General features: G+C 39.0%; 1 protein-coding gene across 8 annotated transcripts in view; it reads left to right on the top strand.

Moving 5' to 3' along the window:
* The window catches only part of LOC140734299 (non-POU domain-containing octamer-binding protein-like), a 98,691-nt gene that overhangs the window by 47,152 nt on the left and 31,988 nt on the right, over nucleotides 1-19,551 (top strand). For 6 of the 8 annotated variants that reach the window (XR_012100510.1, XR_012100512.1, XR_012100511.1 and 3 more), the window contains exons 8-11: nucleotides 4,816-4,870; nucleotides 9,055-9,141; nucleotides 15,697-15,735; nucleotides 16,676-16,803. Coding sequence is in view for 5 of the 8 variants with exons in the window: in XM_073058074.1 (XP_072914175.1) it covers nucleotides 4,816-4,870; nucleotides 9,055-9,141; nucleotides 15,697-15,735; nucleotides 16,676-16,803 (309 nt within the window). In the remaining 3 variants the exon portion in view is untranslated. The remainder of the gene's footprint in view (nucleotides 1-4,815; nucleotides 4,871-9,054; nucleotides 9,142-15,696; nucleotides 15,736-16,675; nucleotides 16,804-19,551) is intronic. The other 2 variants (XM_073058073.1, XM_073058077.1) reach the window with 2 other exon arrangements.

Here is a 19,551-nt window from a genome sequence, read left to right as displayed (position 1 = left end):
CCTGAATTACCATCATTGGAACGGACCCTGTGATAAATGTTCCTTGCGTTTTATTAACTGAACAAACATTTAATGCCTTTTTACAGTCATGGTTTTTCATCGAGGTTTGGAATACTGGTATGAATTCAATGTTGCACTGTATTTTAGCACTTGCAGTAACCAAGGAAACTGCACATCAACACACAAGACTGCTTTGTGGTTGATTATGATTATATTGGACAGTGAGATTCTACTATTTGCCCATTATGTAAACATTTATTTTGATAGACAGCTGTCAACAGTTCTGACTTGGATTGCCCTAAATTTATATAAGGCTACAGATAATTCCAACTAAAGAATGGTTACTAGTTACTCAAGATGGTTACTAGTCTAGAATATGAAGCTATTAGAGATGCATGCTTCAGAATGCTCTTCAGGAGAAATCTGACATGTTTGGTTTAGGCTGTAAGTGATTCTATTCCTTAAGAATGGTCAACTCTTAAATGGCTTCTGAAGTGGTTAGTAAATCGTTCAATTTTATAATTACTATTGCATTCATACAGAGTTAGGAGTATGGTGGATAGACCTCTTAGTGTTGTAATATAGTTCTGTGTCTACATCTGAACATTGGTGTCTAAACTGGGAGAACTGTCCACAGCTAGGTAGTAGTCTGATATAGTCGTATACACATTTTTACAGAATACGAGGGAGACCTTTCCATGACATCTCAAAAATTTCGGCACAGACAGTCACCAGACCTATCACAGTGCTATATAATCAATGGGGAGAGTCTGTGAAATATCCAGGTCCCATCAAAACTCATGGCAAGTATGAGAACCAATGCCTCATTACCATGGAGCAACACTTGGAAGAAGCAGTGAATGTAGCAAAAGTCCAAACTATGGACTTATCTATTACGCTGTGGCTTATAGCAGCGTAATAGATTGAACTGTCTCAGTGCTAAAGGACGTAGCTTCCAGATGATTGTGGTAGGGAGTGAGTGAGCCAACCAAATGGATACTCCTACTTGACATCATCCTTGTCTACCTTACGGCAGATAAATCTACTCATGATAACTTTGTTCTAAGTGACCAATCCGTAGTCTGATCTTAATATCGAGGATGCCGCCTGAGTACCAGTAAAATTATGCAATTGGATAAATAGAAGCAGCTCAGAATAGGGCATCCATGTGGTACTTGTCCATCAACAGCGACAGAATTTGACTTTGTGACTTGGTGTATTCCTTACTCTAATAGTCATTAGTGTCAAGCCTAGTTCAAGGGATTCAGGGAGGCGTAACTGTGTATATATACCATGCATAATTAAAAATGCCAGCTTGGGGAAGTGGTAATATGGGCAGAATCGCCTTCTATGGTCCTGTATTCAGTAAGGTATGCAGTCTTGCAGATAGTACATCAATTTGAACCTCCTGTTGGACTATGGAATGAGGAGGCTACAGGTATTTTGATATTCTTAATGAAACCTGTTAAGCCAAAGATGCATAATTAATTGGATACATTTTATCTTCCATTTGAAATGCATGCCATTGCAAGCCAGTGTATTTGGTAAAGGCTATGGGGCTGAACAGCATCAGATGAGTTCCAGAACTAGCTATGCCTCTAGTTAATCTGTTAGAGCATAGTTCCAATAGTGGCTTTGAATTGTCAACGGAAGATTAACCAGGTGTATTTTGCTCACGAAATCCAAGACATTTCCTGTGCAGTCAATCGCCATACAGGCGATACATCGTCTGCTCTCAGATCATCAGCAAGATTATGGACACGGTCAAAAATAGTGCTATCAGGCAGCACTTTCCAATGACCTGCACACCAATGGCCAGTTTGGGTTTTGTCAAGACCACCCAGTTCCATAACTCAACAGAAAGGTCAAAAAATTGAACTATAGAGACAATGAGAGAGTACTTGCCCCTGATATCAAAGAAGCAGCATAATACACTCGTAAAAATTAAATCAATAGGTCTCAAAAGGATTGTGGTAGTCGGAGGTTAATTTCCTTAGTCCTAGAACATCACTCCAAGTGTCCAAGGCTCAACCTTTCATCACTTTATTTATTACCTTTCTTTCACCATGAGGCTAAAGTGCAATCAGTGCACTTCCCCAGTGTTCAGTTCCATTGAACAATGAACCCTGAAACCTCAAGAACCCTGAAAGGGGAAAATAGAGATATTAAAGATGGAAATAGAGCTGTTTCCAAAGATGCAAGCAAAGGAATTGCCATTAGGAGCCATTGTCTCCTCCTAAGCTCCTCCTCTGAAGCAGCTAGTTAGCAAAATCTACATAGCATTCAGTTAGTAACACTCAGGCCTTAATAATTTCTAACGAGAGACTTGAATTGTCTATGCGGTTTTTGTTTTTAATGGCATTACTATTGCAGAGTCCCCCATCAACCAAGAGTTTGCCATTGGAAACACAACTACACTATTCATGTCAATATCAAGGCCACAAAAACGTTCAAAGGCTAATTCCTGTAGGAGTGGCTTACCTTTTGACACCATATTACAATGCCTAAAGAGAAATGTAGTGGAGTATGAGTTCAGTATTATCATTGTTGTGGAGCTTGACAATTAAGCATAAAGTGATTTGCTTGATCAACATCCCAAACTCTTCCAAAATGTACTACACATTCTCAGTCTGGATACACCAAAACTGTCTGCTGCAGAAATTGTAGCAGCGTTTCTTTTCAAGTAGAACATTGTTCTGATTTTATAAATAACCCATTGTTTATTGTTACTGAGTCTTGTACAACAGCTCTATGGAAGAACAAATAACTACCGTAGATTCCGGACTACAGAGCGCACCTGATTAAAAGCCGCAGGCTCTAATTTTAGAAATAAAATCAATTTTTTAATTGTAAAGGCCGCACCGGATTTTAGGCCGCACCGCTACTTTTAAATATACATACGTATCGGTAACACAAATTACGTTGCATATACTTTTTTACTGAACAGCACGAACAACATTCCAATATCTCCTAGCGACTGGTAAAAATATATATACTGCAGCCTACCAGGAAAAGTTATTGATCGACTTTAACTTAAAAGCAGCGTTTTCGCTCGGGTCTAATCGGGTCTGACGCGCTTGCGCAATGCGATCGGGTCTAATCGGGTCTGACGCGCTTGCGCAATGCGATCGGGTCTAATCGGGTCTGACGCGCTTGCGCATTGCGATCGGGTCTAATCGGGTCTGACGCGCTTGCGCAATGCGATCGGGTCTAATCGGGTCTGACGCGCTTGCGCAATGCGATCGGGTCTAATCGGGTCTGACGCGCTTGCGCAATGCGATCGGGTCTAATCGGGTCTGACGCGCTTGCGCATTGCGATCGGGTCTAATCGGGTCTGACGCGCTTGCGCAATGCGATCGGGTCTGACGCGCTTGGGCAATGCGATCGGGTCTAATCGGGTCTGACGCGCTTGCGCATTGCGATCGGGTCTAATCGGGTCTGACGCGCTTGCACAATGCGATCGGGTCTAATCGGGTCTGACGCGCTTGCGCAATGCGATCGGGTCTGACGCGCTTGCGCAATGCGATCGGGTCTAATCGGGTCTGACGCGCTTGCGCATTGCGATCGGGTCTAATCGGGTCTGACGCGCTTGCGCAATGCGATCGGGTCTAATCGGGTCTGACGCGCTTGCGCATTGCGATCGGGTCTAATCGGGTCTGACGCGCTTGCGCAATGCGATCGGGTCTGACGCGCTTGGGCAATGCGATCGGGTCTAATCGGGTCTGACGCGCTTGCGCATTGCGATCGGGTCTAATCGGGTCTGACGCGCTTGCACAATGCGATCGGGTCTAATCGGGTCTGACGCGCTTGCGCAATGCGATCGGGTCTGACGCGCTTGCGCATTGCGATCGGGTCTAATCGGGTCTGACGCGCTTGCGCAATGCGATCGGGTCTAATCGGGTCTGACGCGCTTGCGCAATGCGATCGGGTCTAATCGGGTCTGACGCGCTTGCGCAATGCGATCGGGTCTAATCGGGTCTGACGCGCTCGGGTCTTGCTTTTCTTCGAGTATTTTCCATGTTGATGAGGGTGAGTACAAATGACTGATTTACAATAATTTAATTGTGAAAGTGCGCTTGATTTATCGTACAATTTCATTGGACCTCTGTGAACTACTCATCAATTTTATTGGTCTACTGTTAAGAGGCAAAATGTTTACGAGGCGGCATGAAAAAAAAAACATGTATTAGCCGCTCTGGATTATAGGCCGCAGAGTTCAAAGCTGTTCAAAATGTGGGAAAAAAGTAGCGGCTTATAATCCGGAATCTACGGTAGGTCTTCAGTTGTAGAATTGGCTTACAATCAACTTCAAGGCATTAGTATCAGTCATAAAATTCTGGATTTAGCAATGCAATCCTGACTTTAAAGAAAATTGTATATTTTAGATTTACTTGTGAAGCCTTGAATTAAATCTGAGACTCTCAACTTATGTGTATTTTCCCACATTACTTTGCTGTTTTTGAACTGTGGTGGATATTCAAGTAATGTCTAAATTGGATTTATATAGCATTCTTTGATCTTTCATCTTCAAGATTTGCTTTAGGAGACTCAGAGCTGATGTTAGCTAACCAATTGATAGCACCTTCTATGTTAGCTTCACAGGAAAAACAGCATTTTTCCTGCTGTTAAAAGTCCATGTGATCAGATAAACTGCATTCCTTGTCCCCTCTTTCCAAATGATTTTTAATGCACAACATCAAGGCCCTGATTTTGTTTTATAACTACTTTTGAGATTTTGAATAAGTGTAAATGTTTTCAGGAATGAAGCCAAGGGCATGATATGACTTTTTATTGTGAATGTTATATTTTTTGTAGAGAGAGAATATGAGGATGGAGGAAATGGCACAACGTACTGGAATGGCCATGCCAGGTGAGATTTATAAAAGCAGTATTAATGAAAACAGTATTTTTGTGGTGAAGCACATACTGATGTGTGAAGTGTTTACTGAGTTGAAAGTAAAATAACTTCCAATCTGGCGAGCTGCAATCATCATGAGCAGTTGCTTGTTTGGCTGAGGTGGTGCATGTTTTAAGAGCTCAGGACCTTTGAGGACCTCTTGTCGGGTTGAAATTGTATGACCTATTCAGCACCAGGCAAAGCTAATTTTTTTAAAAAAAGAAAGGTATAAGCTGAGCAGCCATTGTTGGAGTGGACAGTGTAAGAGTGGTCAGGCTTTGTCTCAAGAGGCCTAAGACCAAGTTTCTAGTAAGTTTCCCCCCCCCCCCCCCCGCTCTTTATTTATCTAGTACATAGCTAGTTCTTCACGTGAGATGTGGGAACTCTGAGTGACTTCCAGTCAGGAGATTGTGAAGTTGAAAGACACACTCAGATGGCATGTTGCCTCACAGGTGCCAGGGTCAGTGTTGTCTTGGATGGGGTCACAACATTCTAAAGGAGGAGAGAGAGCAGCTGAAAGTCATGGTGCATTCTAGTACCAACGACAGGAAAGGGAGGTGGTCCTGGAAGACAGAATATAGGGAGTTAGGTGAAAAGCTGAAAAGCAGGATCTTACTACATTGTAGTAAGCTTTGTGGATTGCTGCCTGTACCATGTGCCATGAGGGTAACAATAGGATCATCTGGCAGATGAATGAGTGGCTGAGGAATTGGTTCAAGGTAATTGGGAATTCGGTTTTCTTCTGAGGATGTCACCTGTGTAAAAAGATGGATAGCACCTGAACCTGAGGACTAATATCCTTGTGGTCAGGTTTGCTAGAGCTGTTCAGGAGGGTTTAAATGAATTTGGCAGGAGGATAGGGCAGTTGGTATTGAATTAGATTCAGTGTGTAATGAGTCTGTGAGCAAGGGCAGACAAATGATACTGCACAATTGCAGTCAATGGGATTAGTTGAAGTGCCAGAATCGAACAGGGCGATGAATACATTACTGAAGGTGCTGCGTTTAAATGCAGTATACGGAATAAGGATGACCTTGTACCGCAGTTACAGTAGGGCATGTATTTCGCTATGGGCATCACTGAGTCATGGCTGAAAGATTGTTGTGTTCTTAACGTCCCAAGGATATACCTTGTATTGAAAAGATAGGTAGGTAGAGTGAATGGCAGGCTCTTCTGATTAAAGAAAAATGAAATCAAATGTTTAGAAAGAGGTGACATTGGATTGGAAGATTTAGAATCCTTATTGATAGAGTTAAGAAACTGCAAGGGTAAAAAAATCCTGACTGGAGCTATATATAAGCCTCCAAGCAGTACCTAGGATATAGGATACAATCTACAATAGGGAATAGAAAAGGCACTTAAAATGGGCAGTGTTACGATAGTCATGGGGGATTTTAATTCGCAGGTAGACTGGGAAAATTAGATTGGTATTGGATACCAAGAGATGGAGTTTGTTGAATGCCTATAAGATGGCTTTTGGCTGAGCCCACTAGGAGAAAGGCTGCTTGTGGTTCGGTGTTGTGTCATGAACCTGATTTTGATTATGGAGGTCAAAACAAAGCCCCTTTGGAGGCAGTGATCATAATATGACAGAATTTGCAGTGCATTTTGAGAGGTAAAAGTTAAAAGTCAGCTGTACAGTGGAGTAAAGGGAATTAGAAACAGCTGGCTAAAGTTGATTGGAAGGAGACACTAGCCGACAATAGAAGGCAACCAAAAAAAAGTCATAAGAAGGGAAAAGATGAATAACTGAGCCAATAATGTAAAGGATACCAACAGTTTTTTTCCAGATTTATAAACAATAGAAGGGAGGTGAGAGTCTATCGGGCCACTGCTGGTATTGGGAGATAGAGAAATGGCGAACAAAGTTTGTTGATCTCCACTGTGGAAGACACCAGTGGTATGCCAGAAATTCAAGAGTGTTGGGGGGCAGAAGTGAGTGTAGTTGGTATTATTAGGGAAAGGGGACTTGGGAAGCTGAAAGGTCTGAAGGTAAATGAGTCACATGGACTACATGCCAGGATTCTGAAAGAGTTAGCTGAAGAGCTTGTGGAGGTAGTAATCATGAATGTTCAAGATGTTGGAGTCCGTTATTAAGGATAAAGTTTGCCTGACAAAGCTTTGAGGAAATAGCCGGCAGGATAGACAAAGGAGAGTCAGTGGATGTTTACTTGGATTTTCAGGAAACAATTGATAACTAAGGTGGTGCACATGAGACTGCATAACAAGTTAAGAGTCCATGGCATTAACAAGAAAAATGCTAGCATGGATAGAAGATTGGCGGACTGGCAGGAGGCAAAGAGTAGCAATATAAAGATCCCTTCACTGGTTGACTGCCGCAGACTAGTAGCGTTCCACAGAGGCTGATGTTGGGATCCCTTTTTCATATTATATGTCAGTGATTTGGATGATAGAATTGATGGCTTAGTGGCCAAGCTTGTGGACAGTATGAGGATCGATAGTTAAGGCAGCTAGTATTGAAGAAGCATTTAGTCTGCAGAAGGCCTTTGATTGGTCGGGTGGACAACAAAGTAGCAGATAAATAGTGTAGTGGAGTGTGTGGTCATGCACTTTGGTAGAAGAAATAAAGGTGCAAAGGGTCTTTGGACTCCTTGTGCAGGATTCCTTCATGGTTAACTTGCAGATTGAGTTGGTAGGGAAGGCAAATCAATTTTAACATTCATTTCAAGAGAGCAATGATGTAATACTGAGGCAGCACTTGGAGTATTGTGAGCAGTTTTGGGACCTTCATCTAAAACGTGCTGACAATGGAGAGGGTCCGGAGGAGGTTCATGATTATGATTCTGGGAATGAAAGTACTAATGCATGAGGAGTGTTTGATGGCTCTGGGCTTGTATTCGTTGGAGTGTGGAAGAATGGGGGGGGGGGGGGGGGGTTCATTGGAATTCATTGAAAATGGAAAGGCCTAGATAGAGTGGCTGTGGAGAGGATGTGAGTGTAGGACCAGAGAGCACAGTCTCACACTAGAGAGACATCTGTTTAGAATAGAGGTAATGATTTTTTTTTTGTAAAAGGCCAATAAATTTGCAGAATTCATGCCACAGACAGTGGTGGAGGCCAGGTCATTATGTATATTCAGTGGTGGAACAGACTTGATTAACTGGCTGGTCCAATTCTGTTCCATGTCTTATGCCTTTTGAGTTTTATAATAAAAATAGCTTTGTTTCATCTGTGTGAAAATGTTGATTTTTCTCTTAAATTGTTTTGTAGATAAAATTTAAAAAAATACTCTAGTTGCAGTGATATATTTGCATTGATCTAGGGATCCACTAGCGGTGCTTGCTGTTGACTGGCGCTGTTCACCAGATTCTACGGTCTTTCACCTTTTTCAATGTTTATTTCTTTTTGGGCATCAATTATAGGGGACCTTTTGTGGCTAAAATCAGTGAAGCTATAAACTGGTGAATAGAATTGGTTACAACTAGAGAAATGGCGCAGAAACAGCCCTTTGGGCCCTCACTGACCATTCGTCATCCATTTACACTAATCCTTTTTGTTATTCTTACCACATTTCTGCCGCCAGCTCTTTAACTGGCACCTGAAGTCAGGATTGAGCTGGCAACAGCTCAACTAGACTGTCAGTGTGCTACTCATTATCAGATGAAGTTTAAAAAAAACTTTTGGATTTTAAATTGGAAACTAAGATGTTAAATAATTTGTAACATAATATTTATGAACAAATTGCCATCAGTGTAGATTAAGTGTTAAGCTGCAGTAAAGGTGATTACTGATGCAGCATGTCATTAACAAGCTTGCTTTCATCCTATGCAACAAAATATTCTGAAGTACATTCATGATTAGCTGAAAATGTAATTTCACTGATTCCTAAAATTATACTAGAGAAAGTTGCAGAGCAGTTAATGGTAATCATTGACAACTGTTTTGTCTTTTTTTTCATGTGTATTCTAGAAATTGTCGTTACAACTGCAATGTCCAAATGACTTTGTCTATGCCTTTTATACATACAGATTGGATTCAGTGATGATTTACTTTTGTTCTTGCTCACAAAGTTGAGACCTCATGGTTTTAAATCTATTTTGCTAGACCATTTATTTTAAAAGAAAACAAATTTTCTTGGACTGGCTAATAGTAATACTGCAGTTCTTAACTGTGAGTTTACTGTCTCTACTATTGAGGCATTCCAGGACTAGCTGCACCTCCCGTCAAGCTGTTCCAGAACAGTAAGAATGCTGGCTCTGATCCGACAATGGAAAATTGCCCAGGTATGTCACACCCACAGAAGACAAATCCAGTTCTGGCTAATTAACTGCTCACTGAGCCTGTTCTTGGTTATCAGCAATATATTGGATGATCTTGTTGACAATTATTCACTCACTAATAACTTGCTCACAATTGCTCAGTTTTGGTTTGTCAGGACCCTCATGGCTGTGGACCTCAACTGCTATGGTCCAAGGACTGAGGCAACTTCTTATAAGCATGTCATAAAATAAATCTTAGTGAGCTAATGGGGGAAGCACTCCACTGGTTTGAGTTGTAATGTATTCATAGAAGATTTTGGTAAATATAATCAGTTGTGGGAGTCCAAGACCTCACCTTGTGAGTTCCTCTGTATAGTGTCCTTGGCTCAGCAATCATTAGCTGGTTCTTTCATGATCTTCCCTCTGTTATAGCCAGAAGTGGGATTATCTGCTAATGACTGAAAAATGTTTTATTTTATTTGCATTTCTAAACATTGAAACATTTAATGCTTGTGTGTAGTATGACCACAACGTTTATTTATTTACTTTTCATTTATTGTGTGTCACTGGTATGCAGGTATTCATTGCCCATTCCTAATTGCGTTTAAGGTGGTAAAGAACAGCCTTCCTCAATAGCTGCAGACTTTCTGGTGAACATACTTCCTAAGTATTGTTGGAAGCTGGTTTAGGATCTTGAATTACATAAATATATTTCCAGGTTGTGATAGTGCACAACTTGGAAGAAAGCTTTCAGCTGATTTTCTTGCATCACAAATCTTTGTCTTCCTTGTCTGTAGAGGATGCAGATTTCTGATGTGCCGTTGGAGTTGTCTGAGCAGGTCACTAGAGTCTTGTTTTTATCTGATAGAAAAAGCAATTGCTGTACTGTGCTCCTGATGGATTTGATTATTCAGGGTCACAAATGGAGAGCAAAACACATAGGCTTTGTCATTAATGAAAAGCTGCTTGTGTTCTGATTACTTGATTGAGAGTACGTTATTGAAGTAGCAGCAAAGTCTGGTTGGGCCTTGGATGGTACCCTAATTTGCACAGTGGGTCTAGCATGGTTGATGTCCAATAAGTGACAGCTATTTTCTTAAGTGTAAGCTCTGGCTCCATTCACCAGAGTCCTTTTGCATTGCACATCGACTTCAGCTTTACCGATGGATGTAGTGCTTGATCAAATGCTACCTCATTTCTGATGTTCTTTCCATCTCTGGAGTTGGTTTCTTTGGTCAGCATTTGAATCATTGAATAATGTATGAAGCTAACAACTGCTGCCTGGCACTCAAACTGGGCATCAGTGAGCAGGTAATTGGTGGGCTAGTGCCACATTCACTCTGCTGCTGATTGGGTGGTTGCTGGCCAGATGGAATTAGTTCTACTTATTCTGGATAGGACATACCAAGACAATTTTGCAAGTGCCCCCTGCCTCTGCTGCTCTTTGACCAGACATTCAACTGGCTTCAAGACTAGGACAGTGGCTTGGTATTCAGAGTTGAATAACTTGCTGACAGCACAAAACCTTTCTTCAATCTATAGAGGAAGACTAGGGAATATGCTGCAATGTTCTTTCGTTCTGCTTATTAGGAGTTTGAAGAGATTTGGTATGTCACAAAAGACTTGCAAATTTCCATAAATGTATGGTGAAGACCATTTTAACTGGTTCCACCATATCGTGGTATGAAGCCTCCAGTACATAGGTTTGCACAAGGCTGTTGTAGACTCTACCAACTTCATAAAGGTACAACCTCTCTACAACTGAGTACATCTAGAAGAGATGCCTCACGAAGGCAGCATCTGTCGTTAAAGATGCTCACAATCTGCAACTTGACCTCTTGGCGCTACTACCTTGATGTATATAGCTTCACACACTACTTGAAGAAAAATTTGATAGCAGCTGCCTAATTGCTTTACTGTGTGCTACCTACAGTTACACACTTGGGCTACTAAGGCAGCATCCTGTAAATCTGCATCTTCTGTCCCCAAAAAGATGGGAGTAATACAGGCTCTTTGGCCCCTGATGTTGTGTCGATCTTTTAACCTGCTCTTAAGATCAGTCTAACCCTTCCCCTCCCATTCTCTATTCTTTCATTCATGTACCTATCCAAGTCGTTTGCATCTCCTAATGCATCTGCCATTATCCTTGGTAGTGTGCTCACTGTATTTACCACACTATGTATTAAAAAAAAACTTACCAATGACATCCCTTCTGTACTTTCCTCCAATCACCTTAAAATTGTGCTGTCTGATATTGGCCATTAACACTTCGGTAAAAAATATCTGGCGGATCAGTCAATCTATGTCACTTATCAAGTTATACATCTTTATGAAGTTCCTTCCATCCTCTTTCAATCCAAAGAGAAAAGTCTAGATTGCTCAACCTTTTCTCATAAGACACACTCTCTAATGCAGCCAGCATCCTGGTAAATCTCCACTGCACCCTTTCTTCAGCTTCCAAGTCCTTTCTATAATGTTGGGACTAGAACTGAACACAATACAGTCGGCCCTCCTTATCCATGAGGGATTGGTTCCGGGACCTCTCGTGGATTCCAAAAATTGCGGATGCTCAAGTCCCTTATTCAACCTGTCTCAATGCAGTGGACATTAGGACCTGGTGCTGGAGCTCTGAGTCCGCAGTTTTTCTGTTCACGAAAATAATCACAATCACGATTGAAAATAAAGTGGAAATAATAAGCGATCGGAAAGAGGTGAAATGCCAACGGTCATTGGAAAAGCGTTAGGCTACGTCGGTCAACGGTTGGAACAATTTTAAAGGATAAAGTGAGAAAGGCCCTGCCCTGATGAAAGCTACAATTATTACTAAGCAACGCAGTGGTTTAATTACTAGGTTTTGGGGCTTTGGGTTTTTGATCCTCCACATCAACCCAACACGGTGGAGAGTGCACCGGGAGCGGTCTGTCACTGGATGGAACTTGTGAACTTCCATTCCCGAGCCTGGTGCTGAAACATACGTTCTTAAGCGTTTTATATGCGTAGAAAGGTAAAATATATACTATATACTAAGACAAACGTTTGACTAACTGACACTAAATTATACCGGATGTCCCTGTTCCGACTTACTTTGTAAGAGAACTTACGACTTTTTTCGATCCCAATCCACGATAACCCAAGCACATCCTCTCGTATACTTTAAATCATCTCTAGATTACGTATAATACCTAATACAATGTAAATGCTATGTAAAGTAGTTGTTATACTGCATTGTTTAGGGAATAATGACAAGAAAAAAAGCCTGTACATGCTCGGACAGCAAGTGCTGAAAGAGCACTTCTGGGTTTTCTCGATTCACGGTTGGTTGAATTTGCAGATAAGGAGGGCCAACTGTACTCCCAGGTCTGGTCTAGCAAGAGTTTTGTAGAGCTGCAGCATTAATCTGTGGCTTTTGAAATCAATTCTCCACTTCCCACACTAGTCATATTTTCATTAGAGGGACTGTGGTAATCTTGCCACCAGCTCAAAATAGTTAATGGACAGGAAGCATTGATATTCTCTATAATGACCAAGTCTTATAAAATAAATTGTGTACAGTTGCAAGAAAAAGTTTGTGAGCCCTTTGCAATTACCTGGTTTTCTGCATTAATTACTCAAAATGTGTGTTCTTGTCTTCAATTAAGTCACAATAATAGACAAACACTACCTTGACTAAACTAATAACACAAACAATTGTACTAGTCAATACTGAGTACACAATTTAAACAATCGCAGTCTGGGTTCAAAAAATGTATGTGAACTTCTGATTGGAGCACCTGACTCCAAATAACCTTTGAAGAAGGCATTACCCCAATGAGATGTGGGTTGTGGAAATGCCCCACTGTACTTAAAAAGTAAACAAAGATACGCAAAGCCAAGTTACCTTCTCAAGAAAGATCTATTTATATGCACCATGCCTTAATGAAAACAACTTTTAGGGGACCTTAGAAGAAGAATTGTAGAGATGCATGAAGATGGAAAAGGTTACTTCAAAAGACCTGCAGAAATCTCTGGAACTTGATAAGTATTTGTTCACGTGTCTACTCAAAGAAAAAAAAATATGGTGTTCATGGAAGGACACCATGGAGGAAACCACTGCTCTCCAAACAAAGCATTGCTGCATGCCTCAAGTTTGCAAAAGATCTCCTGGATGTTCCTTGTTTATTGGACAATGTTCTGTGGACAGATGAGACAAAGGTTGAACTTACTGGCAGAAATGCTGCCTCAGGGCCTGTGCAGCTTGCTATCATTGAGGGAATGATGCATTCAAAATTGTGTCAAGACATTTTACAAGAGAATGGCAAGGTAGCGGTCCATCACCTGAAGATTAATACCGTAGATTCCGGACTACAGAGCGCACCTGATTTTAAGCCGCTGGCACTAATTTTAGAAATAAAATCATTTTTTTAAATGTAAAGGCCGCACCGGATTTTCGGCCGCAGGTGTCCCACGTTGTAATATGAGATATTTACACAGAAAGATATTACACGTGAGGATTTTTTTAACTTTTAATTAAATCCATATGGTAACAAAAACAAATACATATTGCAAATGCTTTTTTTCGAACCGTGCCCGTACGCGGCTACTTTTAAATATACGTTGCGTATACTTCTTTACTGAACAACATTCCAATATCTCCTAACGACTGGTAAAAAATATATATACTGCAGCCTACCAGGAAAAGTTATTGATACCTTTAACTTAAAAGCAGAGTTCGCTCAGATCCAAAGCCGCTCGCGTAATCCGCTCCCCCCCTCCTTTCCGTTTCATCGCAAACGGCATTTAAAAGCAGATTTCGCTCGGATCCAAAGCCGCTCGCGTAATCCGCTCCCCCCCTCCTTTCCGTTTCATCGCAAACGGCATTTTCCCACAAGACGCCGCGAAACCGGGTGTGACGTCATAGCATCCCGCGATGTAGTACAGAAAACAAATATAGTTTAAACTAAGTAGGGTAGGTAGCACAATGCTTCGAGTGTTTTCCATGTTGATGAGGGTGAGTACAAATGACTGATTTACAATAATTTAATTGTGAAAGTGCGCTTGATTTATCGTACAATTTCATTGGACCTCTGTGAACTACTCATCAATTTTATTGGTCTACTGTTACGAGGCAAAATGTTTACGAGGCGGCATGAAAAAAATAATGTATTAGCCGCTCTGGATTATTGGCCGCAAAGTTCAAAGCTGTTCAAAATGTGGGAAAAAAGTAGCGGCTTAAAATCCGGAATCTACGGTAGATGTTGGATGGTACAACAAGACTGATCCGAAACATGAGTAAATCAACAACAGAGTGATTTTAAAAAGAAGAAAATTTGTGTTTTGAAATGTCCAAGTCAGCGTCCAGACCTTAACTCAATCGAGATGCTGTGGCATGATCTGAAGAGGGCTGCTCATGTAATACTGTAAAAATTGAATCAGTTTTGAATGGAGGAATGGTCTGATCAGCAGCCATAGGAAATGTTTGGTGAAGGTTATTTCTGCTAAAGGAGGTTCCACCAGTTATTAGATAGAAGGGTTGACATACTTTTCCAGCTTGAAGTGTTAATGAATAAACAATGTGTTCAATAAAGACATGAAAAAATACAATTTGTGTATTATTGGTTTATGCAGATCGTCTTGTCTATTACTGCGGTCAGATCACATGAGTAATGCAGAAAGCCAGGTAATTGCAAAGGGTTTGAATCTTTTCTTGCAGCTGGAGTTCCTACATCCATACTTTGATTCTTTCAAATTCCCTGCATTTGCTCCAACCATTGCTGTACGTGAGAAGCATGTATATTAATGTGACTGTATGGTAAAAATATGGCTCATTAAAATAAAGTTAAAATGCATGAATCAAAGCTGGGGTTTTTATGCTCCCCCCCAGATCCTGAAAGCTATGTTTAGGTTTGACCTTGATTGCTGAGAAGTCGATCATTCTGTAGTCATAAAAGTGTTCTCTTCAGTTCTTTTTTGCGTAGTTTTTTTAAGGTTAAATATCGCCCTTTTTGAAGGTTCCAACTGTGCTGTTTCTCATGCGTGCAGTCAAATCATATTTTATTAAACTGTAAAATGTTGCATTCTGTGCTCTGAATTTCAGTTATAGTTGTTGCTCATGTTTTTGTTTGTGTTTTCCTACGAGCTGAGCTAATATTGAATGGTTTGAGCTTCTGTATATTGTCAGATCTTATGCTATTGAATTATGTTTGGAATTGTAATTTTTGCTGATGAGCATAGATAATATTCAAATTGAGCTTTTGGCTTTTAGAATGAAAGAATAATATATATTGAATTATTACCTGCATTGAACCTAATAGCTACACCTCTGCATTCCCAAAATTTGTCCAGTGTGTAGTTTTGTAGTAAGCTCAAATTAGCAGCATTCTTTCCAGCTTTCTTTCCAGTTTTGAGTTACAATAATATTGTGAAATATATAGGTCAAAATATGTTTACCTGTGCACTTTATCTTTTTTGAATTTTAGTGGCTTATTCAATTTTCCAATTTGTAGAATTTATTCAAATACATTAATAATTTGTTCAATATTAATTTAATATTTAATATTTAAATCTGTTTATAATTCTGTTTTCTGTATCTATTTATTTTAGTGGGACTAACTGCAGCTGATTACTCAAATCTGAAAGCAGGTATGGATTTTTAAATGTACTGTAATTTACACCCACTTATTTTTAAATGAATGGATCCCGAAGCACTGTTTTTGCACAGAAGTAATTAATTGATGTAGGAGAAATGTGCAATTTGAATGGCTTTTTTTCTTTTTTTTTTTACAATATTTTTATTCAGAAGAAAAACAACAAGATTTACAGAGTGCAACACAACACATAGGTACATCTCAACATAACTTGTGTACATTCATATATTGTGATAAGATTGATCAAAATGTTATAGCATAACACACAAAGGTATACCACTCTGTAATCAAAAATTTAAAGATAGGTCATACATCATAAAAGAAATTTCTTATATAAAAATAAGTCAACCCCCTACCAACTACCAAAGAAAAAAGCTGATGGATGATAATGGATAAATTAGAAAAGAAAACATATTCGCTTAAGAAGAGAAGATAAAAATATACGTAAAAGTCTGTGCGCTGTTGAACTTTATAAATTGGAAAAATAATTTAGGAAAGGTCCCCAGATATAAAAAGATTGTTTCAAATTTAAGACTGAACAGCGGATCTTTTCTAAATTTAAATAAGACATAATATCACGTAGCCATTGAAGTTGTGTAGGAGGGGTAAACTCCTTCCATTTAAGCAAGATTGTTCTCCTTGCTAAAAGAGAGGTAAAAACTAAAACCTGTAGGTTAGAAGTATTTAAAGTTATATCTTCATCTGCAATAATACCAAACAAGGCAGTAAGGGGATTTGGGTCAAATTGATTAAATGACTGTCTAATTTTGTTTGGAACAAAATAAACTTTACTGGTAAAGATTTGGAACTTGGCTTTAATTATCAGAATTGATACTGCGGTGATCTGCATTTTCAGGCATTTGTTTGACCAGTTGAATGCTAAATGTGATTTTTTTTTCAATCAGTGTTTTTACTAAAATACTGTACTTAATCAGCTTCTGCAAGCCAAGTTCCTCAGCCACTTATGGGAATGAACAGGCCCACCGTGAATACTAATGCACCACCACCTCAAGGTCCACCTGGAAGCCTAGGAAATCAAATGCCAGAAAGCAACATTGGATTGGTAATGTATTAAACCTATCACAAAATAAATTCAGTATGTATAAAGAGTAGAGTTAAGCTGTGAACATAAGAAAAGTAAGCGAATTTGACATTTAATGAATGTTCTTAACCTTTCATAAGTTACACAGTGGGGGTTGGGTGAGATTCAAACTGTGCACACTTGAATTTGGTAGTGTGGATTTGGTGAATTTCTAACAGTATTAGCAAGGCACAGAGCACTTTGCTCGTATACCCTTGCTAAAAGAAATGTTCTGTATTTCACTTAACCCATGTTTAATGTCACCCGTACCTTTTCCTGTTTTAGGAAAATTTCTTTTGCTTCTCTAGAATGTTAACCACACCCTTAATGAAAAGTATTCCTGTAATCGACTTGGATGCTTTAAGCAGAAAATTATCTGTCTTTGATGTACTATAGTTTTGCAATATTTCAAAATTATATGCTATTTTTGGTTAACTTGATTTGTATTAATTTTCAAATGTTTTCTCATTTTTACGTATTACATAGGGACTATTATTCTGGGTTAGGGAAGTGCAGTTATGCAAGATAAATAGAATTGTAAGAGGTCTAGCTTCTAAGATGTTAGGGTTTTCCAAATTCAAAGTTTTCACAGGAAACTTGCAGATCTGAGCTTCATTGTGCAAGATTTGCATTGAAACGGTTTTTCTGCCCATAGGTTATAATAATAAATGCATTGAATGCTGAGAATGATTTTCTTTAAGTGAATTTAACAAAGAATCATTGTTTCAAGGTAGTGTTAGGAAATACAACTTCTACCTTTCTGGTTATTTTCTAAAGGGCAAGCTACCATTTAGGAATGCAAGTTCTTTCTGAGGCCTAGTTCAATGTTTGTTCAGTAGCAGCTTTTTCAGTTTTAATATTCAGTAACATTTATGATTGGATAATCAGGCTCCTAACACTTTTCAATTTGCCTCTTTACCTCTATTTGCTTTCTGGAGTAGATCAGGATGAATTATGACGAGTTCCCTACTGGACCAATGTCTGCATAACTTTAACACAAGGTTCAGTAAAAGAACGAACTGGGTTTACATACAGTGCATGAATGGATAGAATAGTAGAAGAAAAACTAAAGAGGATAGTTTGAATGCAGACTTCTGGAAATGCTGATGAGAAGAGGCTTAGTTTAAATGAGTGAAAATCTATTCAGAATAAAATACTTCCTGGAACCATTCTTAAATTGAGTTTTGTGTAGGTTTAATCTAATCTTGTGTAGATTTGACTGTTTAAGGCTCCATAGTTAGATTGAAAGCAATAAATTTTTAATGTGATCATGGAAACTGTCACAATAATCCTTACTACTGCCTGGTTTGTAATTGTCATATTGCATACATCACTTAATGCAGTTAAAACATTTTCTATGTGCGCTCTGTGAACTCTTTATTTTCCTGTGTCCATATTTGTAAAGCTGCCTTTTTAAAATTTGTAGGTTAAACTTACATAGCCCCCACCAGTGTAGTTACATCATTGGAAGGAGAATGTAATTATATTTGTGCTCAGCTGCTTTTGGTATTTTCCACTTGGAATGTGTAAATAAGGAATTTATAAGGGGAACAGTTATGGGCAGAATATATGAAATTTAAAAATGAGGTTGAGTTCCTTTGATAAACTAATCCTATTTTCACCTGTATTGCAGTTAGTTTGTACTCTGCAGTACTACAGGAGGTTTTCTGTATGATGGATAAATAATTGGCAAGCAGATTCTAACCCTCTTAGGTTCTGAAAGCAGTACCACGTATATTCTGAAACGGAGGATGTGCCAACTATTTACTTGTGTACGTAGTGATTAAAGACAAAGATTCTGTACTGAAATAAAAGGCACTGATAAACATGAATACTTCTATCACTTTTGATGGTGCTGTTATCATACACAACATTTATGTCAAAACACAACTGCAAATAAATTAACAAAGCTTAAAGCTTATATGACCTCAACAGTTAATATTTGTAAGAAACTCCATCCTATCTGCCTTGTCACGAAATCACTCAATCTGTAGTTGATACAGAAATTATTATGCATGTTTGCCTTCATTTCTGTAGTATTAAGATTATCTTTTGACTTGTGTAATTTATTGGTAGCTTATTGTCACTTGGAAAGAGTTGTCATTTTGTTTCCAAGAGCTGTTTACTTAAACAGGAATTTTCAAAGCTGACTACAATGTATGTTTTAAAACAATAATAGGTATATAATTGCACTTTGCACAGTAGCTATTTTTTTGGAAATAATTTTTCTGTTTTTGAATAAAAACATTCCTGAACCTATTTATGGTATTAGGAGTGCTATTCATAATGAATATATTGGCTCTGGTAAATAATTATACAGCATTTATGAAATAATTTTAAAGTAGAATTATTTGGTATCTTTTGAAATGGATTAATTGGTACAAATTATTGTTATTTTAGGCTAATCATATTTTTCAGGTGAAATGTCACAATGCAATTAGTTGAGATATTTAGTCATCCTTAAATTGTGACCAAGACAAATTAATGGATTTACAAACTTTGGCATATATGGTGTAGTGGGTGGATGGTTGGTTTTTAAGTATTATTCAGAGGGTATTCAGTACCATGAAACAACATTTCTGCAAATATTTTGTAAAATACTTTTGAAAATAAGTTTGTTTATATGAAAAAAAGATACTTCAGTGAATAAGCTACTGTAATGACACTTTGATAATTGGTCTTGCACACAGATTCCTCTTGTAGTTTCCGGATCAATCCATGTACCAGCAA

The sequence above is a fragment of the Hemitrygon akajei genome, chromosome 10 (assembly GCF_048418815.1).
Source record: "Hemitrygon akajei chromosome 10, sHemAka1.3, whole genome shotgun sequence".
NCBI classification, from domain to species: Eukaryota; Metazoa; Chordata; class Chondrichthyes; order Myliobatiformes; family Dasyatidae; genus Hemitrygon; species Hemitrygon akajei.
This window is presented reverse-complemented; position numbering and strand designations above follow the sequence as displayed.